Source organism: Neofelis nebulosa, chromosome 7 (assembly GCF_028018385.1).
Source record: "Neofelis nebulosa isolate mNeoNeb1 chromosome 7, mNeoNeb1.pri, whole genome shotgun sequence".
NCBI lineage: Eukaryota > Metazoa > Chordata > Mammalia > Carnivora > Felidae > Neofelis > Neofelis nebulosa.
In genome coordinates, this window is record NC_080788.1 from 4,445,168 (window position 1) to 4,473,032 (window position 27,865).

Consider the following 27,865-nt stretch of genomic DNA (forward strand, 5'->3'; position numbering starts at 1 on the left):
GATAGTTGTATAATTGTTTTTCTCCTTTGTCAGGTACTGGTGTTGGGTTTATGTTAACTTCTTTTAAAAACAAACAAAATGGCACCTGGCTGGCTCAGTGGGTAGGACATGTGACTTGATCTCGGGGTTGTGAGTTTGAGCCCCACATTGGGCATAGAGCTTACTTTAAAACAAACAAATAAGAACTTGGAGAGTTGTTGCTCTCTTTTTTTTATGCCCTGGACACAGTTTAAATAATATTTAGGATTTTTTGCTCCTTGAAGTTTTTATAACCTGTGTAAAACTGTCCCAAGTCTAGTGCCTTTTTAGGAAATAATTCTTTGACATTTTTTCCAGTATTTTCCAGGCTCATTGGTCTCTTCAAACTTTCTTCCTATTCTGTGAGTTTTGGGCCATTTAACTCCTAAATAAAGATTGTTAAGATTTTCCTGTTTGCCAGTGTGGAGTTGTTGTATTCTTCTTTCTCATTCATGACATTGTGTATCTGTTCTTTCCCTTTATTTGTATGCATGTTCCCAGGATTATTCTATTTCATCAGTCTTTTCAAAGAACTTAAATCCTAATTTACTCCACCATTTTATGATTTTTTGTTACTTCCTTTATTTTTTCACCTTCTCAAATTGAATGCCATTTTAATTTTTTCTTGTTTAAATAATGGACACAGGTACTAGCAGTTATAAGGCTGTGACTTCTCTTCTGAATATTTCCTTATCCATATCCCTCAAATTTTTAGGCAGGGTGTTCTAAGGTATAAATGATTTGTAATTTCAGATTTGACTTTATTTTTTACTGGAGAGTTATTTGAAATTATGTTTTTTAATTTCCAGATCATTTTATATTTGCTGTTGTTGTTGTTGTTAACATTTGTTACAAATTTCAAGTTTAACTGCTTTGCTGTCAAAGAGGGAATGGCCTGTACAATTTCTGCATTTTGGAGTTTTATTGATATCTTCTTGGGACCCAGCAAATTGTCAATTTTAATATTCCTAGGAAAATGGAAAAGAAGGTATGTTCTCTGAAGGGAACAAAATTCAGTCTGTATGTGTTAATTTGACCTTATTACTTATAATATCATGGACCATTAATTTTTACTTACTTGATTCATTAAAGACTAAGGAAAATGAGTCTCCCACTACTGTTGAATTTCTATTTTTCTTCTGTTTCTAATGGTTTTCGCTTTATGTATTTCAGTATGATGTTATTCGGCAAATTATCTTTTTTATATTTAAGGGGGAAATTTTTCCCTTTGAAGACTTCTATACCTTTGTGAGTTTTACCTGATTTTGTTGTAACAGAGTTGTTTACGTAGAAATACATAGTTCAGTAAAATGTTTGTGTCTGTTTTTCAGTCAACAAAAATCTTTCAGGATTTCAAAAATCCTTTGTGTCTTAAGAAGGTGTTTGGAAGCTCTTGATCTCCCCAAGGATAGGTTTATGTTCTCCGGGGTCACTTTCTGAGCCAAAAGCAAGGATGGCGATGTGCTTTTGGTGGAACAGAATGAGAGCTTTTGAGTACGCCAACATTTCCGAATCTCGGTTTGGGGCAACCGCATACTTGGATATGCTTAGCAGACACCTTCCCTTCAGGGGGTCACATTTTGCCTCCATGGGGCCCATAGCACAGCTGTTCTCAGCCCAAGAGGCACGTTTCTCCTGTGGGGCTAGCCTTCGGAGCAGAGGGCAGCAGAGAGTAGAGACGCTTGTGTTCCTGGCCATTTGGGGGGCGGGGGGCGGGGCGCGCTAATCTCAGAGACTCATTCTGTCAGAAAAGATTTTTCCAGAGCAGTTTGAACAGATTACTCACATGGCAAAGTCTGTGTCAGGCAGAGAACCAGCTTTTCCCAAACACACGTAGGAGGTGTGGATCTCAACCCACAGCTCAGGAGCGAAATTAGTAAGACCTTCTCTCTTTTCCCTTCATTCAAGTTAATGAATTTCTGTTTTGAGTCCCCATTCTGTCGAGCCCATGCAATTTGATCTGGGTCAATTCCGGGACCCCCTTTTCTCCAGTTTGAGTCTTCAGAGGTTTTGGGGGGGTGGCTTGTGTATCTTTCAAGGTATTGGGGGGGCGGCTAGTGTTCCTGCCCCCGCCCCGCTCTGCCACGCACCCCGCTCCCTCTGTGACATGCTTGCGTGCTCGGGAGTTCAAGAATTACGCAGACGTTCCTGTGCGGCAGAAGTCTCCCCGAGGCTGTCCTGGGCCCTGTCTGCAGCCATCCTGTTTGACAGCCAGGGTTTCGGGTAGAGGGTGGCTGAACGTGAAGGGTCCGCAGGACAGGCCAGACCTGTTGGCACGGAGTGCGCTGCCGAGCGGAAGCGGCTCTGTGGCTCCTGGCGCCTGCTTGTTGGCTTGACGGCCTGTCTGCAGGCACCGGCAGTTAGCTTGTGGGTTAGCCCGTGACCCTGACCGTGACCAGAGCCACCTCCCGGAGGGGCCTCCTGCTGCTGCATCAGGTCCTGTGTGTGCTCTCTCCGGGGCGTTTGGCCAGGTTGACCTTGCTCTTGACTTACTCCTCCATGACTCTGAGGTTTTCCCTCCCGATCCTGTCTTAACTTCTCACTGTTCTACCCTCCTTCCTCTCCTCCTCCCGCTCTGGAGTGTTGGGGTCTCCACGGATCCGGCCCGGACCGTCTTCCCTCGAGACTGTCCCCCGGCGTTTCAGGGCGTCTGCGGTTGATTCCGTCAGCTGCTGCTGTGCACCTGGCCTGTGTCCCCGTGGCCCCTGCACAGGTCAGCTGCCGTCCTCCAGCACCTCCATCCTCCCCTCCGTCCCGGCCCCTCTCATGATCTTGGGTTCCTCCCTCGGGCCAACCAGCGTCTTCACCCCTGCCCTGCTGCTGGTCTCCTTTGGCCCAGAGCTCCTCTTCCCAAAGCTGGAGGCATCGGTTCTTGCCCCACCTCCCCACATCTGCAGGGCCTCCCCGGGCGCCTGCCCCGCCTAACTGTGCTGTCCCTGTTCTTCCTCTGCTGCCTGGAACCTTCCCTGTGCCCACCCCGCTCTTCCCGCAGCCAGCCCGCGAACTCAAAGGTGGGACTCACGGACCTCCCGCAGGTGTTCCCCCTGGTGGAGGGAAGACCATGTGTTGCGGTGCTAATGGAACCCAGCCGATGGGGGGTCTGTGTCGCCAAGAACAGGGGCAAGAGCACAGCCAGCTTGTCTAGAAGCGGAGGGCCCAGGCCGCTCTGAAGACCCGCAGACCCCTGAGACGTCCGGCTCGAGGGCTCCCCGCTTGGAAGGAACCCGCAATGACTACGCCTGCTGCACGCCTCCCTCCCCACAGCCTGTGCGCGCTGCCCGTCTGGTTTGCAGACCGCACACTTCTGGGCTACCTGGGCTGTCCAGGCCATCCCAGAAGAACCTCCTGGATGAGCACCTTTGCAGTCTGGGCCTGGCAGCGTGCATTCCAGCAGGCTCCTTGTGCTGGACAAGACGCTGGCTCCCCAAAGACGGCCTCATCCCAGTCCCTACCACCTGTCAGTGTGTGGCAGAAGGGACCTTGCAGATGAACCTCGGATGGGGAGATTCTCCTGGACTATCTGGGTGGGCCCAGTCCCATCCCACGAGGTCCTAAAAACAGAGACCTTTCCTGGCTGGGGTCAGAAGGAGACGTGATGGCCGAAGGCTCAGATGAGGTCCTGCCGGCTTCGAAGAGGAACGAAGGGGCCACAGCCCGTGAACGCAGGTGACGTAGGCCAGGAAACAGCCTCCCCTCTAGAGCCTTCGGAAAGGAACACGGCCCCGCCGACACCCTGGTGTTAGCCTGGCGAGGCCCCCGTCGGACTTGGGACCTACAGAACGGTAAGATGCCCTGTCTGTGAGTCTCCAGGTTTGTGGGGGTTACGGCAGCAGTTGGTACACTCCTCCCGTGAGTTTCCTTAGAATCGAGAACCTTTGCTCTATGCATTCAGTCAACTGCTTGGTTTCACGTGGTGGGTGCTCCTTAATCAAAAACCTCTTGATTCTGGCACCTGCTGCCACCTGCTTGAGTCCCTGCTCAAATTCCAGAGAGGAAGCGAATGAACACGTGAACAGGTAAGTCTGGCCCAGCTCCTGTTTCGCTGCAGGACAAGCCATAGGATGCTTGTCACCAGGATGGACTGGCTACCTCGGGACCAGCTTTGGCCAGAGGGCCTGTCCCGGGTAGAAAATGTGGCCTCGGTGGGCTGCCCGTGTAGCGGGGGCTCTGGATGTAGAGGCAGCATGACTGGTGTCTGGGACCTGTCGCAGCCGTCATCTGGGAGGGAGGGGGCAGGGAGGACTCAGGAAGATTCCTGGGGCTGACTCTGCAGGATGGTGCGGCCTTGCCGGCAGGTGGAGGCACAGAGTTAAGGCAGCCGAGCACTTAGGCTTTGGCCGGGCCTCTTGGTGCTGGAGTGCAACCCGCGTGGCGGAGGGGCTGCCCAGGGGATAGAGGTGAGGTCCCTGAGGACTGGGTGCCCAGCGCCAGAGGGGCTGGGGAGCTGGGAGGGACTCTACTTGGGGAGGGGGGAGAGTGACGGGGGGCACTCAGGAGAATGGGTTGGAGTTTGGGACTTAGGCCCTGGGAGCTAACGCTTGTCCTCCTCTACGGTTCTGAAATCCCTGAGGCCAGTCTGGGCTTCATTCAGCAGCTCGGCTGGAAGAACGGGGAGAAGGGAGGGTTGGGGGGTGGGGGAGTTCGGGAGAAGGAGAAGGTTTGATGCACAGAAGACAGTTGAGCAAGGAGCTTTAATTGGCAGAACTCTCTTCCGAAAAGGATCCTGTTTCGAAGGCTCTTTGGCAGACCTTAGAAAGCAAATGCGGAGAACTATCCAAGCCCGAGTGCATCTCAGAATACTGAGATTACAGTAATTACCACAGTACTGATCTGCAAAGTAAGCATAGGGAAGGCCAGTCAAGCTCTGACCTTGCCATTTTTTTAAATATCAAATTCTTGGGGCGCCTGGGCGGCTCAGTCGGTTGAGCGTCCGACTTGGGCTCAGGTCACGATCTTACGGTTTGTGAGTTCGAGCCCTGCGCCGGGCTCTGCGCTGACAGCTCGGAGCCTGGGGCCAGCTTCAGATTCTGTGTCTCCCTCTCTCTCTGCCCCTTCCCCACATGTGCTCTGCCTCTCTCTGTCTCTCCGAAATAAATGTAAAAAAAATAATAATTAAAAAAATAAATAAACGTCAAATTCTTCCCCGAGAAACGTTCTGGGACTGAGCCCGGCCTGTCTGTGGTGGGGACGGGGCTGAGGCAGATCCGGCTGCAGAGGCTGCACATGCGTGTGTTCACAGTTCTAGATGCGGGGAAGGAGGGACGGGTGACAGACCTGTGAGCCACTGGCGGCCACGCTGAAATGTCTCCAGCCACTCGTGGAGGTCCAGGCTGCAGCAGTGGAAGAAGGTCCCGGATCCCTCCCGGCTGCAGCCCCTCGGGCCGGACTCACTCGGGGTGTAGTGAAGAAGAAACCGGAAGTACAACAGGTTTTGGTAAATCGCTTTTCTCTGGAAATAAAAGAAGGTCGATTCATATTGTTCTGTGGAAACCCTGGACTGCTGTGGCCATGGTGAGGGTTTGAGGTCAGTGCGGATGCCCTGGACAGTCTGAGAAGTGAGCAGACAGACCGCCTTGTGTTTGCCCTTCCCCTTCCCGATTGTAACAGGACGTGAGGCGGAGGAAAGATTCCAACGTGAGGCTTTAGTTCCTGAGGCAAAGCATTATTCCCTCATTATTAGTATTTGCTTAAGCAAATGTTTATCTAAAATCTTGTTAAAAACCTGACCTCCTCCCGCCCCCTGCCAGGCAGGGACAGCTGTGTTCAGATAGTGTCTCATTTCCTCATAAATCACACTGATGCGTTATAAATAGTTCTTTATTACAAGTTTATATATGTGCTTGATACATAAAATATATTTCATTTAAAATATTTAAAAGAATTCCTGAATATAAGCGGTTTATTCTGATTCTTGCTAAAACCATCTTCACATTCAATCAAGCCTTTATCTCGTTTTGTTTATTTATGAGAGAGTGTGCAAGTACGTGAGCCGGGGAGGGGCAGAGAGAGGGGGAGGATCCCAAGCAGGCTCCATGCCGTCAGCACAGAGCCCGGCACAGGGCTTGATCCCGTGACCTTGAGATCGTGACCTGAGCCGGATCCAAGAGTCGGACGCTCGGCCGACTGAGCCACCCAGGCGCCCCCACGTTCAAGCCTTTAAATGTGGGGAGGCCACGGCTCCACACAGACGGGAGGACACGGTCAGTAGCACGACAGCGCCGCTAAACGTAGTAGCGTCGCCTTTTTTTGGAAGAAGAGAATGATTCTGGATCACCCTCGGTGAAAAACAAATACTCTTGTCTTACGCCGCTAATACTGTGGGTTCTTAGATCCCAACAGTTTGGTGTGCGCATGTCCCCACGTCTCTACGTCCCGCCCTGATTTTAGGGGCCCCAACATTCAAGAAAGGCCGCAACATCACACGAAGCCCCACTGGTCTCTGGGGCTGTTATGTGGCCGGGCCACCTGTTCACGTGCCTTTACGAGAACAGATCTTGGGCCTGCGTCTCATTCAAGCGCTCGGGCGGTGCCGTCGGCCGTGGAGGAGAGCTCAGCGGTCCCACTCGCTGCCGGGGCTCGGCTCGTCACCGTCCTCCTCCTCCGAGTCAGCAGACACTCTCTTGATTCTCTGGAGTGCCGCCTTGATACTTGTCTCCAGGTCACTGGTCGGTTTGCTGCTGGGGCTCAGGTCGAGGCCGGAGTGAACTTTCCTCAGTTTGACCCCCTGCCTTATGGCAGCCAGAAGTTGCTCACTGAACGAGGCGCGGGGAGGGGGCGAGGTGGTCACCTCCGTTCTCTGCAGAGGGGTCCTGCGGCTCCTTAAGGAGGCCAGCACTTCGTCCATAGATCCTGAAATTGAGCGGACAGAGCAAGGACCGTCAGAACCCACACTCTCTCTCCCCAAGGCACCAGGGCGTTTTTGGTTTTTTTTTAAATTTTTTTTTAACGTTTATTTATTTTTTTGAGACAGATAGAGACAGAGCACAAGCAGGGGAGGGACAGAGAGAGAGGGAGACACAGAATCCGAAACAGGCTCCAGGCTCCAAGCTGTCAGCACAGAGCCCGACGCGGGACTCGAACTCACGGACCGTGAGATCATGACCTGAACCGAAGTCGGACGCTTAACCAACCAAGCCACCCAGGCGCCCCTTCGTACCAGTTACGGGTTACGTCGCACACAGGTTAATAACACGGTTTCAGCAAATAATCATTCCATGAAACAAATGCTTTGAACACCTGCGAGAAAGGTCAACCGCCAGCTCCCTGTTTGAACACAGGGTGGCTTAATCGCTAATATTTCACTTCGGCCACTCGCTGCCCGCCACTCCCTCAGAGTCACAGCAACTCAGGCACAGTCACACACACCTTTCGTCCCAATGGCTGTTTTACAAGATGCAGGTGTTGTCTTTTTGTGTGATCCTGAAGAGGGGTGAAAACCTGGGTGCAGATAACCGGATCCAGTAAGCATGAGAGCTGCACACGGTTTCAGTAAGTTGTATCTCCTCCGTGTTCCTTCCCTACAGTGCACCTGCTGTATTTCTCTAATTCCACCACTCTTTTTAAAAAATCTTTTAAGGTGTATTCATTTTTTCAGAGACAGAGACAGACACGAGCAGGGGAGGGGCAGAGAGAGACACACACAATCCCAAGCAGGCTCCAGGCTCCTGGCTGTCGGCACGCAGCCCGACGCGGGGCTTGAACTCATGGACCACGAGATCACAACCTGAGCTGAAGTTGGACGCTCAACCGACTGAGCCCCCCAGGCGCCCCCTGACTTCACCACTCTTGGATGTTAGCGGTGACTCATTCTGTGGCGGTGACGGGAGGAGGTCCGCGCAGGAAAAGGCTGGAAGTAGACGTTAGTCAGTGGCTCTGTGAGCCTGACGGGGGCCACGCTGGCGCATCTCTCCTTGTACCTGATGATTGCACCCGCACTGGTAACCCCGAGCGAACGCATGCCTTCTACCTGAGGGTGCACAATGCTGTCAAAACACAAATTCAATCAGAGCGTCAAGGCCTGGGTGAGGAGGAGCTGTTTTCTCCTCAGGCACCTTGAGACCCCCGAGGGGGTAAAATCTTTGACCTCTACCTGCTGGAGACGGGGGCGCGAGTGTGGTCACTAATGTAGAGGTGTCCAGGCGAGGCTTCAAGACGGGAGTCGTTTCTGGTTCAGGATTGAGAGGCCGTGCTCTAACAAAATACTGGTTCAGCCTGGATTTGAACCCACGACTTCTCATCACAGCTCCCTTCCAGGAGTGACAAAGCCTCACACTTGGGCATTTCGGGTACTAACTCACACTTTTTTATTCTTTGCAGTGAAACGGGGCAATGTGTGTGTGTGTGTGTGTGTGTGTGTGTGTGTGTGTGTGTGTCAACCCTGAACCGGGATGAGTCCCCCACAGAGGTCTGCTCACATCCAAACTCCAGGCCCAGGCATGTGAGCTCTTGCTTTCACTACACTACGTTGTTGCAGACCCTGTGGAAATGGGCCAGCTGGGTCTCCTCCTAACAGTGTGGACATTTTCATTGGTACCTGGTTCTGGATACAGTGACCCGTGAACTCCGAATAACCAGAATACCGGAACCACAGTTTGGAACCGTTTTTTTCCCCACGATTCCCATCACCTGCTGCAGAAATCTTGCGTGTTCTAGGTGGGGGCGCTCAGGCGTAGTCTTTGTAACAAGTGCACACGTTTGTCTAACACTCCCCCTCCCCTAAGCCGTAGGTTCTGGGTCTGGGCAGATTTAAGCCAGTCTCAACAGTCAGTGGATCAGACCAAACGAGAGCTGCAAGTCAGAGCTTCAGCCCTCCTTAAACAGAAAATTCGTGTGTTCAGTGTACTGTACTTGCAAAGGCAAGACGCGGGCTGCTTTTTTTTTTTTGTTTTTTTTAACCACTTCATTTTAGAAAGCTCTCCCTAAGTAAGGCTTCTCAGTCCACCAGTCTGTGAGAACAGCCAGGGATATTCTAATATTCCTCTGCAGTCAGTGCCAACCAATATTCTACTTAAGGCACGACAATTTCATTCTGTAAATGACTTCACAGACTCAACAGTAACACGGAGAATTCCAGGGGCCGAAGTCTTAACCTGAAACGGGTGATGATGCGGCAACAGACATCCCAAGTCACGTGACCACGGAATGTGTAGACCTGGTTTCTTCAAGGCGAGTTCGCATTTGTGAAACTCAGACTGTGCTGACTTTGCAGTCAGAGAGTGACACTAAAGGCAGCGAGCACTGGGGAGTTTTAAGACCGGAGAGAACGCTGACAAAGCCTGATGGGAGGGGGACTGATTGCCTCCCCCGCCCCCCACCCCCACCAGCGCCGAGTGGGGGGAGCAGCAGCGGTTACCTGGGCCTCGGGGACCGGCTGCGGCTGCGCAGTGGCGCGCTCTCACGGCAGGCGGTTCGCCCCGCAGGGGAAGCGGCTCCTCTGTCCCCCGAGTCCTCAGGGCCGAGTTCTGGCGATCTGCGTAAGGACCAGGGAGGGGTGGCGGCGGCGGGGGCGGCGGAGGCGGTGGCTGCCACAGTTCCTCACTGGATTTGGAGCGTGTTTGGTCACCAGCTGGAACAGAGCTCTGGTCGGTATTTCCAGAACAGTCCCGATCCTCGCGGGTTTTCGCATCGCTGCCATCAGGTGTCTCCCCTGGGGACGCAGCCGTCTGTGGGGCGAGCCCAGCTGGCAGGTGCAGGGCCGCAGCCCCCGAGCACGGCGACGTCGCTACAGACCCGCCCGGGCGCCTCTGGGGAGGAAACACGGGGTCAGAAAGCGGCCGCAGACTGGAACCATCCGAAGGGTGACGCTTGGTGCAAATGCTCTCGTTCACAGAGTGTCTCCTCGTCACCCTGGATGGCCAGCCTGCCGACGAAGGCCGTTCTTACGGAGGAAGCATCCATATCCCTTGATAGATACCGCTTGCTCTGTGAGAAAGACAGGCCAGTGTACATGCAGGTGAAAACACTCCTAGTGTTAGTATGAACAATAAAACTCGAAAGAGCAACAACAGGAAGTTACTTCAGAAAACTATGGTGAACTTATTTAAAATAGGAGGCAGCAATGAAAAACCATAAATAGTACGAAGTCGTGAAACATCCTAAAACAACACAGATGACGCGGTGTTAAATTCACAACCACGTAAAACAGCTGTCTGAAAAACTCCCCTGGAGTGGACCTCAAAGTGATGGTTATCACATGTTTCTTTTCTCTAAGTTTTAGGTTTACAGTAAACTTTATAATTTAAAAATGTGAACTTAAAATGTTCCGGTCTCAGGGCACCTGGGTGGCTCAGTCGGTTAAGCAGGGGACTTTTGATTTTGGCTCAGGTCATGATCTCACGGTTCATGAGTTCGAGCCCCGCATCAGGCTCTGCACTGATAGCACAGACCCTGCTTGGGATTCTCTCTCCCTCTCTGCCCCTCCCCTGCTCATGCTCTCTCTCTCTCAAAAATAAAACAAAACATAAACATTAAAAAAAAGAAGAAAAAGAAAACATTCTGGTCTCTCAAGTATTAGTTTGATAAGTAAAAACATAACCTTAGGGGCGCCTGGGTGGCTCAGTCGGTTAAGTATCCCAACTTCAGCTCAGGTCGTGATCTGGTGGTTCGTGGGTTCAAGCCCTGTATCAGGCTCTGTGCTGTCAGGACAGAGCCCGCATTGGATCCTCTGTCTCCCCCGCTTTCTGACCCTCCCCAACTCGCCCTCTCTCAAAAATAAACATTAAAAAATGTTAAAAAAGAAAAACATAATCTTATAAAAAACGAATCCTGAGTGGCGGGAAGGTGGTCCCTAATGTAGGCACTGACTAGCCAATAAAACACATAAAATGTTAATACTATGTAGCCATTAAAATGAACTAGATCTACCTATCTATCTGTAAATAACACATCTCCATGTAATTTAAGTGAAAAAAGAAACTGGCAGAGCATGTACACGACGGGCTAATGCTAATGTAAATGTAGTAGTAATACACCAAAAGGGCAATTCATGATAGAGTACAAGCATACCTCATCACATTGCCCTTTATTTTGCTTTGCAAAAATTGCATTTTTTTTTTTTTAATCAGTTGAAGGCTCATGGCAACCCTGAGTCGAACAAGTCTGTCAGTGCTATTTTTCCAGTAGCATTTGCTCACTCGGGGTCTCTGTGTCACATTTTGGCAATGCTTGCAATATTTCAAACTTTTTCATCGTTACGGTGATGATCTGTGATCAGCGATCTTTGCTGTTCCTATTACAGTTGTTTCTGGGGCGCCCAAACTGCGCCTGTATAAGGCAGTAAACGTCACTGTTGTCTTATTCTAAGAAATGGCCACGGCCCCCGCCTTCTGCAGCCACTGCCCTGATCAGTCAGCAGCCGTCGACATCGAGGCAAGACCTTCCACTGGCAGAGATGTTACAACTTGCTAAAAGCTCACCGGATGGCATTTTTTAGCAATAAAGTATTTTTAAATTAAGGTATGTACTTTTTTGTAGACCTAATGCTATTACTGCACACTTAATACACTGTAGTATAAACACAGTTTTATATGCACTGAGAAACCAAAACATTCATTCGACTCACTTGGTGGTCTGGGACAGAACCTGCACAGTCTCCAAGGGGTGCCTGCATTTCTCTCTCCTCCACATTTTTCTTCTTTTTTATTAAAAAAAATATTTTTAATGTTGATTTATTTTTGAGAGAGACAGAGCATGAGCGGGGGAGGGGCAGAGAAAGAGAGGGAGACACAGAAATCCTAAAACGGGCTCCAGGCTCCTAAAACGAGCTGCCAGCACAGAGCCCGATGTGGGGCTCGAACTCATGAATCACGAGATCATGACCTGAGCCAAAGTCGGACGTTCAACAACTAAGCCACCCAGGCATCCCTCTCCTCCACATTCTTCTAAGTCTTTCCACGACAGAAGAGCGATGGCAATAAGCCCCAAACCTCACAGATGCGGCTGCTGGTCATGCAGCCACCATACTGTGCCTTTCCGTCATCATATACCGGGAGAATCAGGATCCTGGAAACCCTGGGCCAGACTCGGGAGGTCATCCAGCCATCCCCAAACCCCAAGGACCCCTCCTCAGCATCCGGGCACCGGCATGTCGCTGTGACCCTGGCCTGTCGAGTTCTGCCTCATGGTTCTGGGCAGTCCGTGTCCCCAGGGCTCACTCAAGACACACTAAATCCTTTACCTCCTAACAGCCCAACCTGTCTGGGCTCAACAAGTGTCACATATCAAGTGATTCACTTCCCGTCTTCTCCCTCTCCTACTTTCCCCCTTCCAAATGTGCTCAGATTGGCTTTGTCCCTTTGAGGGTGGCACTTCTTGGTAAACAGACTCCCCTCATTCTACAGAGGACTCATCTGTTCATACATCTTAAAAAGTCCCGGGCTTTTCTCGGAACTTCTTCACAAGTGACTGCTAGGAGGCTGGAAGAAACTCCATTCTCGAGGTTCTTTCCCCTACGTTTAAAGCCCACACACTCCATCCTACCACCCTCTGGAGAAATCCACACCTCCAAAGGCCAAAAAACCCTCAGCTCGCACACCTTGGAGACAGGTTCTGTTCCAGACCACCACCAGTGTGAGGTCAACGTGTTAGATTTTTAAATTCATCCTTCTAGTCTATTGAGAGCGCAGGTGGCCTGATTCTGTCCCCTTCCTTCGGTCTATCCCTCCCACCTCCAGATTTGAAAATTTGATCCTGATCGGATGCTTCGGGGCTAAAGAGCCGGACTTGCACCCCCGGATCCGTCCTCCATCCAGGCCCCGTTAACCAGTGCCCTCGGGCGAGAGCTGACCAACCAGCTGTCCTGCGCCCATTCGCTCTACCTTCATCTGGTTTCACACAGCATCCCTCCGGCTCACCCTCCCTCCTTTGGAGGTGGGGTCTAGGCATCAGCAGTTCTGATGTGCTGCCCAGGCAGGAGAAGGCCTCTGCGGCTCCAGAGTTAGGAGACAAGCGGCCGCACACAATCCCGAGCGACGCTGTGCCATCACGCGGGCCGCAGGGTTAAGAATTAAATGAGAAAGAACGGGAACTGTCTAGCACCGGGCTGGTACGCAGTTAGGTGCTGGTTTATGAGCACATCAGAAAACAAGTTGAGGTCAGCGTGGCATGATTTATCACTCCAGGGGCCCCATTCCTTGGTAGCACAGCACACCTTCAAGACCTTATCCCGGAGTCCTGTCTGGGCGTGGGACGTTTTCCCTTGTGGGGCAGCTACGAACGTGGATCTGTGTGATGCAAACAGATTTATGTTTTATATTCAGCTAGTTTAACGTTATTTTTAAATGAGTAGCTACTTGTTTTTAAACCTATACACTTTTAACAGAGTACTTAACTATACTAGGTCACAGGGATTCCTTGGCTGCATTTCATTTAATTTTTGTTAATGTTTATTTTTGAGAGAGTACACACAGAGGAGGGGCAGAGGGAGAGGGACAGAGGATCCGAAGCGGGTTTTGCACTGACAGCAGTGAGCCTGACGTGGGGCTTAAGTTCACAAACTGCAAAATCGTGAGCAAAGTCGGGCGCTTAACCGACTGAGCCACCCAGGTGCCCCTCCTTGACTGCGTTTTACAGAATGTTAATAAAGTCAGGAAAAAGCAAGCGAAGGTTGAGGGCAATGTAACTGTTTTCAGTTTTTCTGGCTGGTCAACAGCATGGTGGGCAGAGTCAGCACCACTGGGTCAGGAGGAGAGAGCAAGAACCCTGGTGTCTTGCAATGTCAAAAATGTTAACATTTTAATATTCTTGTTTTTTACTTCTATACTAAAAATGATGGCATTCGAGGAACATCTTGTGTTCCAAATTATCGGTTCATAATACTTTATACTTTTCTCCTAGGATGCGCGGCCTTCATTTCTCCAGAAAATGGAGGTGAGGGGTAATTATTTGTAAAACTTACACCTTTATTTATTTTTTAATGTTTATTTTTGAGAGAGACAGAGAGAGAGACAAAGCTGAGCAGGGGAGGGGCAGAGAGAGGGAGACAAGAACCCGAAGCAGGATCCAGGCTCCGCATCGTCAGCATAGAGCCCGACGCGGGGCTCGAACTCACGAACTGCAAGATCACGACCTGAGCCAAAGTCAGAGGCTCAACTGACCGGGCCACCCAGGCGCCCCTGGAACTTACCTCTTTAAATGCTCTCAATCGCTGGAGTGTCTTCTTGCGCTCCTGGTTTATCCATTCTTTTTTCTTTTGCTCCTCTTCTTTTATCTTGTCTCTTTTCTATATTTAAGCAAACGTGTATTTGTAAATTTCTCAAACTAAAAGTGTTGAGAAAGACAGGGTGTGTGACGCGACGTTACCCCCTCCCCGGGTCTCACCCCCATGTCCCCTCCCCAGGCTGCAGGACTGGACTGCAGTCTCCCCAGGATCAAGGCTGGCACCTGGCAGCCCCGGGGCAGTGGGGCCCCAGTTTCTAGAGATCTAAGCCAGTGTGTCACATTATGCAAATATAAACCACGTTCTCTACAGCCACTTACCATCTGGATACTGTGATGCTGATGAAAGTGTTTCATACTTTCCGCAGCCAGTTGTAGTCGGAGCCGATGATTCTCTTTGCACTGATCCTGGGAGAATAATACAAGGCACGTACATGGTTTTTAAGATTACTGTGGGCTATAGCAAAGGAGTTTAAAAGAAGGCACTGTATTTGTGCTGTCACGTAAGGCGTTTGTTAATACGAGTTTCTGTGGTTCCAGGATCCTGCCTCCGCTAGCCTTGTGATATGTGCTGACGGGCGCCTTACAGAGTCCACGGTACCCACTCATAGGACCACAGCTGTGATTCAGCGCCACGAAAGACGAAAAAGCAAATCCTCCAAGTGGAAATGAGAGGACACGCGGGCAGTCCCCCGTTCTTAAATGGCACGTGTCCTAAGAATCTGTTTCAATGGGATTATTTTAAACTCAGCTCCTCATATTACAATAGTATTTCCAGTCATTAACTACATGACCATATGCAACCTACAAACACCTGAAAAATTCTACTAAAAACTGTATTTTAACTAAACTTAACCATTCTTAAGGTGTGTTACCTTTTTTTCCCTTTTTTTTTAATTTTAGAGAAAGTGTGAGCAGGAGAGGGACAAAGAGGAAGAATCTGAAGCAGGTTCCATCTCAGCACAGAGCCCGACTCAGGGCTCCATCCCACACCCCTGGGATCATGACCTGAGCCGAAATCAAGATTGGACACTCAACCAACTGAGCCACTCAGGTGCATCTTTTATGTATTAATTAAGTTTTTGGTGGTTTTTGTTTTTTTAAGTTTTATTTTTGTTTCTTTTGAGAGAGAGAGCACCGGGGAGGGACAGACACAGAATCCCAAACAGACTCAACACCATCAGTGCAGAGCCTGATGCGGGGCCCAAACCTCCAAACAGTGAGATCATGACCTGAGCCGAAATCAAGAGTTGGATGCTTAACTGACTGAGCCACCCAGGCACCCCATATCACAGAGTTTTTAAAAATTAAGAAAAAAAAAAAAAAACACCAAATACAAGGAGTGAAATGAGCTGAATATTATTTCTAATATTCTACAATCAACGTTTACAATAAATTTTAGAAACAAATTTTAGAATTTACTCCAGCTGATTATGAGAAGCTTCTACCTATTGTGATTTTAAAAATACCTGTGTATGTAACAGGTATTCAACAAACAATTGTTGAATAGATCGATCAAAATCTAGAGATTATGGTAAATGCTTAAATCCCAAAAGACACAGAATCCTTTTCAAAAGGATTATACTTTTAAAAAGTATACTTTTAAATATACTTTTCAAAAATATATATATATTTTCTTTAATTGCAGCCATTGGTATCTATATAAACACGCAAGAAATGAATCACTGTGTGGTCGAGAGCCTTATCTTGAGTGGAGGAATCCTTGAGCGGGGAGAGGAAAGCCGCCGGGCTGCCCACCCGTCTGTTCCTGAGACAGGCCCTCCGGGCGCAGATCCTGCCCCGCTTGCGCTCCAGGCTCTGGTGCTGCCGCCTCAGCTCGGCCGCCTCCAGGTTCTCGTCGCCAGGCAGCCCCGCCACACAAGCCATGGCCTCAAGCTCCTCTGCACTCTCACATGGGTCGTAATAGACAACTTCCCCCTCTTTATCTAGAAGCATAGTGGTGACATTTAAAACGTGTTTGGTGTAAAAAATAACACATGAAGATACCTTCAGTGTAAGGGAAGTACGGGAGACTTGTAACCCCGCCACCCAGGGAGAGCTGCTGTTAGCACCCGTGGGGGGTGGGGGGGTGTAGACACACACACACACACACACACACACACACACACACACACACACCAGTAACAGTGCTAAGAGGACATTTTCCATGTGATGGAAAGAGAACTTCAATGGCAACACAGTATTCTCTCATTGAAGCACTCTGTACCGTTAGAAATATTCCAAGTTCCATTATTATCAAATTCACCGTGATGAACATCTGAACATAAAGTCTTTGTGTACATTTTTATTACTTCCTTAGAGATGAATAGTCAAGGCTCTTGGCAGCTAGCACTCGATCGCCCTCCAGAAAGGAAACCCACATTCTGCCAGCAGTGTCTCATTAAGGTGCCTTAAAGACATTTAATCGTGATTACGTACACATCTTTTAAAAATACACGCTAATTGTGACAAATCCTAGCTCTGCAGAACTAAATAAGATAGAAAGTGAAATTTTCTTCTTCCTTTCCCAAACCTTTGGGAGCCCATTCCCAAAGGAAAAAATTATGAACAATTTGGCATGCATCTTTCTGGATTAACTCTTTCAGTAGGATTTTTTCCTAAATATGTAAAATGCTTATAACCTCAAATTACTGCAAAGTTTTTTGAATACTCAGGATTCAATTAAATGTTCAGATTTGGTATGGCTTAACCCAGTGAACCACCCAGGAGCCCCAAAGAGATTTTTTTTTTTTTTCACTCACAAACATACTAAAAGAAAACATAAGTAAAATATTGATATAATTTGGGGATGAGGAGCATTTTGCCAAGCATAACAACAAACACGGGAAGACTTCACCAAAAGCAGATAGGACTTCATAAAAATTAAGTATTTCTGCAAGGCAAGAGAAAGCAAATGACAAGGAGAAGTTTTTGGCAACATTTGACAGATACTAGAGTAATAGCCTTAGTACGGAAAGGGAACATTCCAAGAAAAATGGGCAAAGACCAAGGATAGACAGTTAATGAAAGAAATACAGACAGCCAGTACACATACAAAAATGTGCCTACTACACTTTTTTTTTTTAATTTATTATTAAGAGACAGAGTCAGAGCATGAGCAGGGGGGAGGCAGACAGGAGGGAAGACACAGAATCCGAAGCAGGCTCCAGGCTCTGAGCTGTAAGCACAGAGCCTGACATGGGGCTCAAACTCACAAACCGTGAGATGATGGCCTGAGCCTAAGTCGGAAGCTTAACTGGCTGAGCCACAGGCGCCCCATGCCTGCTACACTTATAATTAAAGAAATGAAAACTACAAGACGCCATTTTCTTCTATCAGGGAGGCAAGAATTGGAAAGAATGCTGTAAGTATGGGGAAACAGGTGCTTTCATAATCTGCTGCGGGGAGCATCTTTCTGCACAACCTCAACCTACAAGGCCATTGTATAGTATGGAATTTAGAAGTCAGAAAATAATAGAGGCCAGGAAAAAAATGTATCCTGAAGGACTATTATAGTGTAAGCAGGTATGTGTCAAGATGTAAAATTTGCACTGTCCTTGACCCAGCAATTCCATCTTTGGAAATTTATTCCAAAGAAACACTCTCTCTTACATGCAAAGACGTGTAGAGGAAGGCTCCCCACTACACTACCGTTTGCAAGAGTGAAAAACGAAATCACGGTACGTACACATAATGAATGCTGTGCAGTCATTAAAATTTTTCATGTTTTTCTTACTCAAATGGAAAGATGGTTTTTAGGTATTAAATGAAAAGAGGCTACTCTACAGGGTATACAGTTTTGGTTTAGAAATTGATATTTACTTATACACATCAGCATATAACCAAGGCTATGTCAGGATCTCTAGATGATGGAACTGGGGTGATAACAGTTTCCTTGGTTTTGCTGTGTGTTTAATGATGAATTTATCATCTGGAAAACAAAAATGCTAAAAGGAAACTTCAGGAAATTTCAGTAAATGTTTTAGACAACTTATAAGAAGTGGTAACACAGTCTTGGTATTGTCTTGAAGGCGTGATTTAAACATTTTAACATACCCATTTAAGTATAAATCTTACCTCTTATAAGCCTTTTAATTGAGTCCAACTGTATAATAAGCAGTATTTCTTCATATTTTAATATCTCGAATTTAACCTCATACAGTTCTAATTGGACTTCATAATATTGTATTTCTAATTCATCAACAACGTCCATATTTTTTTCTTGTTCTGGAAGATCTTCCATCTGGTTTTCATGGAAAAAGTAAGAGCAGGTTAAAATAACTAGCACATTAAAAGCAAACATTAGATGCATTTGAGCACTATTCTATTCTTTGCTTAATACCAAATATAAAACTAACAGAGGAAACCTCGTTCCATTTCATTTAATAAAACAAAAATGCCTTACTTGATGTTTGTTACAAATATTTTAACTTACCCTTGAAACATATGAAAATACTTAGGCTTTCGAGAAAAATAAATGGCCGTGAGGCATTTGCAGCATTTCCTGCTTCAAACTCCTACCATTAGAGGAAGAAATTTAAGTGGCTATGATCCTGGGATAAAGTACCTTTTTATTGCCCTCAAGTCATGCTGAAACACTGCTTGATTGATTTAAGTATCTCATCTACTTCAGGGCTGAGCTCAGTGTTCTTATCAGGAGCACCCTACAATATAATATTTCAAAAACATCTTGACCGAAAGGAAGTTTCCTGCCAACCTCCCGCGGTCAACATTCGCAGCCAGTAGAAGATGTGCAGTGGGTGCAGCAAGGAAGCTCTAACTGTGTTTGGAAAGAAAGGCACTACCCAAAGGTGTGTTTTTCTGTTACTTTAGATTTTGTTTAAGTTTATTTATTTTTGAGAGAGAGCAAAGGAGCGAGGGGCAGAGAGAAAGAGAGAATCCCAAGCAGGCTCTGCCCTGTCAACAGAGGGCCTGACTTGGGGATTGAACCCACAAACTGCTAGATCATGACGTGAGCCGAAACCAAGAGTCAGACCGACTGAGCCACCCAGGCGCCCTTAAGAGTATGTTTTTTTAAACCAAGTTTCATTTATCTTTGTCTTACCTTTCCCTGAATTTCCGCTCTTTTGTGATTTAAACACAACTCCTTGGCCCTCATGAGCTGCAGGGTCTCTTGGGCCAACATCAACTTGAGTTTTTCTAACCTGGGAGCTGCCGTGGCCCAGGCAGCTTGGCCAAACCTCTTCTCATCCTGTTCCATTTGTTTCTGCATTCCTGTCGGATTGGAATTAATAAAATAAAACGTAATTACAACTCACCAAAAGGGAGAAAAATGTATCCCGAGCTAATTCTTTGTTTACTGCCTCCCACGTTACTTACAAAACATCCTTTTTAAAAGAAAATTTGTTTTATTTTAATGACCTTTTATTGTCACAAAAATAAAACATACATAAAAATTTTAGATACTTCATTTTAAAAAAAGAGAAAAATAATAAATCCTGAATCTCACCTAGTAGAGGTGAGGATTTCTTGCATTTTGGTGCATATACTTCCAGACTGTTTCTATGTCCGTCCGGCTAGACAGGCAGTTTGAACCAAAACCAAAAAATAAAAACACCCCACAAGATCATCCTTCTTTTTTGTATTTTATTTATTTCACTTGATAGATAGTGGAAGTGTTACCATTCACAAAAAACAGATCTGGAGAAGCATGCGTAATAGCTACATGGCATTTCACTTTACGGATGTAACTTAAACTGGGAGACACTCGGTGTCCTGTCTGGAGCCATCATCAACAACTTACAGATGAGATAGAGGTCCTTGTCCCCCACCCCCATCCCTGCCGTCTGCCGCATTCTTTCCCACCATGTTCCCCTGTTCATCTCTGCTCCAGCCCCGAGACTCGACGTTCCTCACACTTGCCAAGCTCCCTCCAGCCAGAGCACCTTTGTGAGTGCCCTTTCCTCTTCCTGGAACACTCTTCCCTCACTGTGATGCTCTCTCCGCTCCCACCGACCCTCCAGATAGATATCAGGGCAAGGGCTATTTCCCAGAGGCCTTCACTGACCTAGTGAAGGAGCCTCGTTCCTCTCGGTGGCTCTCAGAGCCCCGTGCTTCTCTCCTTCATGTGGCCAGTTGTTAACTGCCATTCTCCATGTGTTTGAGTGAATATATAAATAGGATTTCTCTGCCCTCACCAGACCGTGCAGTGTCTGTTTATACTTCTCCTTACACTGAATCCCCAGCTCCTAGAAAACACAGCGCCTGGTGTTCAAGAAGCACTCAGATGTTTTTTGAACAAAATGAAAATGACACATCTTAGAATAGAATTTTAAATTGTTACCTGCTAACGCTTTTACTGTTTCTTTAAAATAATTCACTGTGATGTCCTGAATAGAGACTACAGCTTCTTCAGCCCTTCTGCTCCATTCTTTGGCTTCCTTCTGCAAGGCCACTATCCTTTTAGGACCCAGATCATCCTCATTCAAGGATTTCTACAAAAGAAGGGAAAACTGTATCAGTAAGAGAAAATAGTAATGTAGAGCCATAGGAAATTGAAAGGAAATTGGACACAGGAATGATTTCAGCTACTTTTATTACCACTACTTAGTTGATTCAATTTCATTCATTCAGCAATTCCTTACTGAGTATGAATAAGGCTCTAAGCTAGGCACCACCTGGAAGACAAAAGGATACTCTGGGGCATAAAGAAAAAGAAAAATCTACTTTCAATGTGCATTACTAGAATAACATTTTCTGGAGAGGCATGCTATCAAGTTATGCTTCTCTAACAATTTTTCTCTAACAAATTGTTTCTCTAACACAATTGTTTAGGGGCGCGTGGCTGGCTCAGTCAGTGGAGCATGCGACTCCTGATCACGGGGTCATGAGTTCAAGCCCCACGCTGGGCGTACAGGTTACTTTAAAAAATTAAATAAATTTGGGGCACCTGGGTGGCTCAGTTGGTTAAGCATCTGACTTTGGCTCAGGTCACGATCTTGCAATCTGTGGGTTCGAGGCCCACGTCAGGCTCTGTGCTGACAGCTCAGAGCCTGGAGCCTGCTTTGGATTCTGTGTCTCTGTCTCTGCCCCTCCCACAGTAACACTCTGTCTTTGTCTCTCTCTCTCTCTCTCTCTCTCTCTCTCAAAAGTAAATAAACACTAAAATAAATAAATAAATAAATAAATAAATAAATACCACCTTGATATAGCCCCACTATCATCTAAACAGAAGGGTGAACCCAAAGTGCAAACACAGATGAAATCTTAAATGTGATGAAAGAAACAACATGTGATAAATAGTAAATCTGATAATATAAAAATATAAAGAAAACATACCAAAATATCAAGCTTACATAAGGTTGCAACTTCTCTCATATCCCTAAACGGCTGCAGCAAATACTGGAAGAACATGGTTGCCACCATAACTAATTCCTGGTAAGCTTCATCTTCCTCTCGATAGACTTTCATTAATGCCACCATGGTGTGGGCTTTATCATGCTCCTGAAGAACCTAGAAGACAAAAGGTAAATAAAGCTCAGTATGGACACTATTTATAAGCTCATAACAAAACTAAAGAAACCTTAATGTCCTAAAGTTTAACTTTTTTTTGAAGTTGATTTATTTATTTTTGAGAGAGACCGAGACCACACCAGTGGGGGAGGGTCAGAGAGAGAGAGAGAGAGAGAGAGAGAGAGGGAATCCCAAGCAGGCTCTGTGCTGCCAGCGCAGAGCCCAGCTCAGGTCTTGAACTCATGAAACCATGAGATCATGACCTGAGCCAAAACCAAGAGTCAGAAGCTCAACCTACTGAGCCATCCAGGCGTCCCAATGTCCTAAACTTTAAAAGTTTAAATACCGATTAAATATTAAAAAGCTATTGTCCTCCAACCAAAATGCCCAATAAAACAAGAATGGGTAAATTAAGTCATGGTATATCCATGGTAGAATATCATTACTGTAATCATTCAGTAGTTGACAGCACTAACAAACTCCTTTTATACAACTATTTTAATTGTAAAAGTTCATTCTATATGTAGCTTGAGAAGATGTAATTAAGATTTTGAAATGGGACTGAATTCTCCTCTCACACCCCTCTTCTGCAAAAGAATGCACAGAGGGGCCGCTCAGTCGGTTAAACTAACCTTAGGCTCTTGATTTTGCTCAGGTCACATCCTCACTTTTCCTGAGTTTTAGCCCTCCCTCCCACCCCATTGGACTTTGAGCTGCCAGCCCAGAGCCTTGCTTGGGATCCCCCCCCCCCCCTTCCCCGACTCAATCTCCAAATTAGACATTAAGTAAAATTCAAGAGAAGGCACAGAAAAATCCAGATTAAGAATGACCTATAATGAGAACGGACAGGGGGTCGGAGCACTAAATCTTGGCCACCCACAGTAAATTGTGGATACACACGCCACATTGTCTCCTAAACCCTTTGGTGAACTCGTGTCCCCCCTCCCCTTAAGTTCTGTAAGTTTGCCAAAGAATGAATTCTTCGGTTTCCCAAATGACCTCCTTCAAGCTTAAAACAGCACTCCTGTTGCTATTCCAAATCGATAAATAAAGCTCACACACACCCCCACCCCCCCCACCCCCGCTTTCCATTTGACCGAGCCTGCGTTACTTTCACCACCTTCCTCCTAGAGGCCCCTTGATCTTCTAAAACACTAGGTCTCGGTTATTCCTGTTCCCTCTTTCGCACAACCTGAAAGTGGTTACATCTAGTCCGTGTTGTCGCCTCCCCCGTGTACTAAGGGACGTTCCCAGTTCCGCTTTCGGTATTCCCCGAATACGACCGCCGACTCCGCCAGCGATCTCAGAGAACGGGGCCGGGGGCTGGCTCCCCACCTGGAATGAACCCCGACCCGCCTGCGCACGCCCGCTCCCCGAGCCTCGCTGCTCCCCTGCAGGTGACGCGCGCCTGCACACCTGCGCGCGCCCCGCCCGGTCCCCGCCCACCGTCAGCTGGCTCCCCCGCAGCCGGGCTCCGGGACAGCCCCCACCCCCACGCCGGCCGCACCCCTGCAGCGACCCCTAACCCAGCGCGGAGGGAGGAGGCCGGCGCGTACCTGGCACAGCCGCGCGTCCGCCGCGGCCCACCGGGCGCGCAGGGCCCGCTCCCGGAAGTTGCGCGGACTCTCGCAGTCGGCCGCGCCGCCCTCCGCCGGGAAGAGCGCGTCGCGCACCGCCGCGCCGCCGCAGCCGGTGGCCGCCTCGCCCAGGTAGCGCTCCAGCCGCGCGCACAGCTCCTGCAGCGCCGCGTCGCCGGGGCCCGCGCGCGCCGGCCACACCAGCGCCCACAGCCCGAGCCCCAGGCCCCAGGCCCCGCCGGCGCGCGCGTCCAGCTCGGGCGGCAGCGGCGGGAAGCAGCGCTCCAGCGGCGGCCACAGCGCCGCCAGCTGCCGGTGCGCGCCGCGGAGCCCGGCGGCCGACAGCAGGCCCGACCAGCTGGGGGGGGACGCGGCGGGCTCGGGCTCGGGCCGGCTCCCCTCGCGCCGCCGCCGCCGCTGCGCCGTGCGGTCGTGACAGGTCACCGCGAACTTGCCCTCCGCGTCGTTCCAGGCCACGAGGAAGCGCAGCTGGTGGCGCTCGGGCACGGCGAAGAGGTCCTCGCGGACCGGCACCCAGCCCTCCAAGCTGTCGGGCTGCTCGTCCTCCATGGCCGGCGGCTCAGCGGCCGAAGGGCTCGGCTCGCGCGGGCCCGGCCTTCCCGCACCCGCCGCGGCCCGCCGCGGACCGCGACATTCTTCTCGAACTGTGCTGGCGTCAGCTCCCCGACGCGCAGCCCCCTCCCCCTGCGCCTCTGATTGGCTGTCGGCGGCCTGGGCGGGTTCTCGGCAGCCAATGAGAAGGTCAGAAGCCCGTGTCTCTCCGGGCCGTCGGAATCCAGCCCTGTCGCAACCCTGTCCGGAGCCCGAGAATCACCTCTCTTGCCTCACCTTTTCCACCTTTGTACACAGTGAATTAGGAAAAGCGACCGAGTTATCGCCATCGCCTCCTGCGGTAAACTTCGAACCCGTTGAGAACGGGGACCGACTGTGGTCCTCGCTCACCAGGGCGCTAGAGAACACACGCGCCCAAGAACGGTGCAAACTTGCTGGAGGCCACACGTTACATCGGACGTTAAGAATTATTTACTGAGGGCCTCTGAGCGCCAAGCACTGAGTAGAAGCCACACATTTGTTGTTACCAATTCAACAAGCTTTCATGGAGCGTGTGCTGTGTGCAGGTTTGGGGGCGGGGGCGGTGCCGTGGGCATACACAAAAATCTCTCTCTCTTTCTGTCTTCAAAGCGTCCCATCTCCCAGCCAGCACGTTTAACTACGATCTGCGTTCCCACTCTTCATTTTACAGCCAAGGAGACAGACCCAGCAAAGAAACTTGTCCTAACATGCACAGTCAGGCTGGTAAGTCCACCCGGCTACCAAAGACCTGTTTAAGGAGGTGGGGATGTCTAATTTGCACGTGGGGATGGGATGTGACCCGGAGCTCATGCAACAGGCAACAAGACGGCCCTGGTCTCTCTGTCCAGGAAACGCACAGTGTAGACGGAGAAACAGCGTATGTCAGCTTCCATCCTGTGTGTGCACCAGGAAGAGGGGGTGGTTGGGGAGGGGCGGGGGAGATGCCCCGGAAGCCGCGAAGCCGCGAGGAGGAGCCCTTCGCCAAGACAAGGCTCCTGCGGGCTAGAGGCGGGAACCGGAGAAAGAGCTTTGAAGGTTGGGAGCTGGGAAAGCATGGAATTAGGTTTGCACTTGCTGTTATGGCCAAAGGAAAACAACGACGAACCAGGGCCAGCCTGAAGCAATGGTCAGGACATCTCTCCCCACGAAGATGATCCAGGGTATCTAGAAAACCCTGTGGAATGTAGCTTTAAGGTCTGAAGTTGCCTCTGTTCGAGCTCCTCACCTTGACTGCCCCGGTAGGCTCACAACCGCTGGGCTTGCCATTCTTCTTGGAGAGAGGAGGGATTTGTTTTTTCTCAAACCATTTTTAAGTATATTATCTTAGTTAATACGATTTACTTACAACTCTTTTTTTAATTTAAATTTTAGTTAACATGCAGTGTAGGTTTCAGGAGTAGAATTCAGTGATTCATCACAACAATAATTCTTTAATAGTCTCTTTTAATATCTTGTATATTCTTTACCATATGTCTTTTCACTGCATTTGTTTTATGCTATTTTATCCTTTTGAGTAGCCTTTCCAATTTATTTGCTTTGTCAAAATGACACTAGCAGGCTTTCTAATTATAAGAGTAATTTCTATTTTTTGTGTGTGTGAGGGAAGGATGTTTGTATATTCTTAGAAAAAAATATGGACAAACCTAATAATTGTTGTTACCAGGATACATGCCTGCTTTATATTCACTTTATGGTTCTTTTGGAGTATTTACCTTTCTCTGAGCCAAATATCATATATTATTAATAAAAAATGAAGATTCCAGGGGGAACCCGGGTGGCTCAGTCGGTTGTGTTGGACTCTTGATTTTGGCTCAGGTCACGATCTCAGGGTTCTGAGTTCCAGCCCCTCGTCTAGCTCAATGCTGACAGTGTGGAGCCTGCTCAGGATTCTCCCTCTCTCTCTGCTCCTCCCCTGCTTGTGCTCTCTCTGTCTCTCTCAAAAATAAACATTAAAAATATATATATTTTAACTATATATATATAATTGTTATTAAAATAGGTACCATCAAAGACATAAAGAAAAAAGTAAAATAGTTCAAAAGAGATAAACCCTGCTCTTGTTTTTTGTGTGTATCGTTATATATAATGTCATATGTATTTCTATATTATGCTACGTATGCTATATTCATGTTATATATCGTATATTTATATATTTATATTATAGGTTATATGTAGCATATTTGTATATTTCTATTATAAATACATATCATCTGGACAATATATATATGATATACTGCAATGAGATTTTACAAACTCTTTTTTCTAATTACAGGTATATTGTGGGTATTTTCCACATAAATAGTAGACATCTACATTATTATTTTTTTGAGAGAGAAAGAGAGGGTGCACATGGGAGAGAGGGGCAGAGGGAAAGAGAGAGAGAGAGAGAATCCCAAGCAGGCTTCGCACCGAACATGTCTCAATCCCCCGACCCCGGGATCACAACCTGAGCTAAAATCAAGACTTGGACCAACCGAACCACCCAGCCACTCTACATTATTTTTTTTAATACTTGCCCAAACTGAGTTGAGCCAGGGGAAGTAGCTGCACTGGGTCCCTCTGCATCCCAGAGTTTGCCGGGACCAAGGATGGGCCTGCCCCCTAAGATCCAGATGTGAGCCAGCATGAAGACAGCGTCAACAAGGAGTCATCTAGATCCCGCCTAAGAGAGCCAACTGCATGGGTGAGGAGACCTCATTTGAGAGCTCTTGGAGGTGGCTCACCGGGGCCCGGAAGGGGAATGCAAGGGACCCCCCGGAACAGAAGGGTTTTCAGCCTGGTTGTGGGAACTCAGGAGAAGGGTCTCCGTGATGGGAAACTCCAGAGATGTACAAAAACTCCCCATGAGGGAGGGAGGGGGTGCGTGGGAGAGAGAGGCGTGTACATTCACACAAGTGTGCAAGAGAGAGCTCTAAGCACCTGCCAGCCCAGAGAGCCTGACATTAGCACCCACTGTGGCATCAGCTCCGATAGGAGCTGTCTTATCACCTTGGCGCCTCCGGCCCTGGCGTGCCACCAGCAGCCCAGGGAGGAGGTGCGGGGAGAAGAGGCAGCCCTTGTTCCCCCTTTCCCGGGGCAGACTTCCAGGTGAAGAGGCCCAGGCTGGGTAGGAGGGAGGATTCTGGTACTGGCTAAACTAAGTATGACTTTTCCATCAATATTCCAGACTATATCTTCAGTTACCGAATGGAGACTGTGCCTTCAAACGACCCTAGGACTGAATGTCACCGAAGAGAGAGCAGCAAGTTCTGGGTCTGCTGGATTTTTACCCGGAGAGGGGAATAATTCCCACCATGAGTAAATGGTAAAGGAATGGCGAGAGGGGAACAAAAACGAAGTTGCGTTCGATTACCGTCAGAGTTGTGCTTGTTCAAAACATTTTGGACAAAGACCCTCAGCCCGCGAGGAGGGTGCACAATACGAGGGCTCTCGGAAGCCCCCCTTCTCTGCAGGGCCTGTGGCGCCCCCAGCCCTCTGTACATGACCAGCCACCTGAGCAGCTCGGTGGGGCTACAGGCCTCAAGTCCTCACAGTAAATGAAGAAGCTGGGGGGGACAGCATGTGACCTCGCCCGGTGTCACTTGAGCAGTAAGAAGTGGCAAGACAGCCGAGGCAGGTCTATATTTGGGCTTTCACTCACGGCAGGCGTTGCTATTTGCAGTGGGAGTCAGCTCATGTTACCCGGCTTGCAGAGTCCCCGCTGTAAAACAGGGCCTCCGGGCACGCAGAGGTCACCCGGAGGGAAATCCCATCCCCACCGAGGGCAGAGCAGTTTTCTAGCCCTTCCCCGGAGTCCTCAGAGGTAAAAAAAGAAGAACTACGGACCCTTAAATCAGCAGGCAAGTTTTTGGATAATCGTTATTTTTCTCAAGTGAAAGGTATTATTAGAAACTCAGTAACTTAATGCCACAACGTGAATGCAATATCTCTCCTTTAGGGGAAAGAGGTATCATCTTCAATTGCAGGTGTGTAAATGACAGTAAACAGTGTGAATATTTCCTGTGCCTTCCTGTAGCATAGACTCGCCTTTACTGAATGTGGTATTGGTA

General features: G+C 48.5%; 1 protein-coding gene and 2 long non-coding RNA genes across 4 annotated transcripts; 2 read left to right on the forward strand and 1 right to left on the reverse strand.

Moving 5' to 3' along the window:
- Positions 1 to 5,817: 5,817 nt before the first annotated feature.
- On the reverse strand, positions 5,818 to 23,903 carry WHAMM (WASP homolog associated with actin, golgi membranes and microtubules). Its single transcript, XM_058736446.1, has 10 exons — positions 23,202 to 23,903; positions 21,472 to 21,645; positions 20,477 to 20,627; positions 19,238 to 19,407; positions 18,250 to 18,415; positions 15,931 to 16,118; positions 14,494 to 14,580; positions 14,141 to 14,236; positions 9,371 to 9,761; positions 5,818 to 6,867 (listed from the first exon to the last, which is right to left on the reverse strand). Exons 1-10 carry the CDS (start codon positions 23,790 to 23,792, stop codon positions 6,569 to 6,571), a joined length of 2,313 nt encoding a protein of 770 aa, XP_058592429.1. The 5' UTR covers positions 23,793 to 23,903; the 3' UTR covers positions 5,818 to 6,568.
- On the forward strand, positions 14,574 to 20,628 carry LOC131515972 (uncharacterized). The gene is made up of 2 exons (XR_009263783.1): positions 14,574 to 15,391; positions 15,821 to 20,628. It is a non-coding gene; the product is annotated as an uncharacterized LOC131515972 (long non-coding RNA).
- LOC131515970 (uncharacterized) lies at positions 23,903 to 27,820 on the forward strand. 2 transcript variants are annotated; one of them, XR_009263782.1, is made up of 4 exons: positions 23,903 to 24,539; positions 24,665 to 26,499; positions 26,983 to 27,120; positions 27,478 to 27,820. It is a non-coding gene; the product is annotated as an uncharacterized LOC131515970 (long non-coding RNA). The 2 variants fall into 2 exon arrangements; XR_009263781.1 differs by having other exon boundaries at positions 26,983 to 27,820.
- The last annotated feature ends 45 nt before the right edge of the window (positions 27,821 to 27,865 follow it).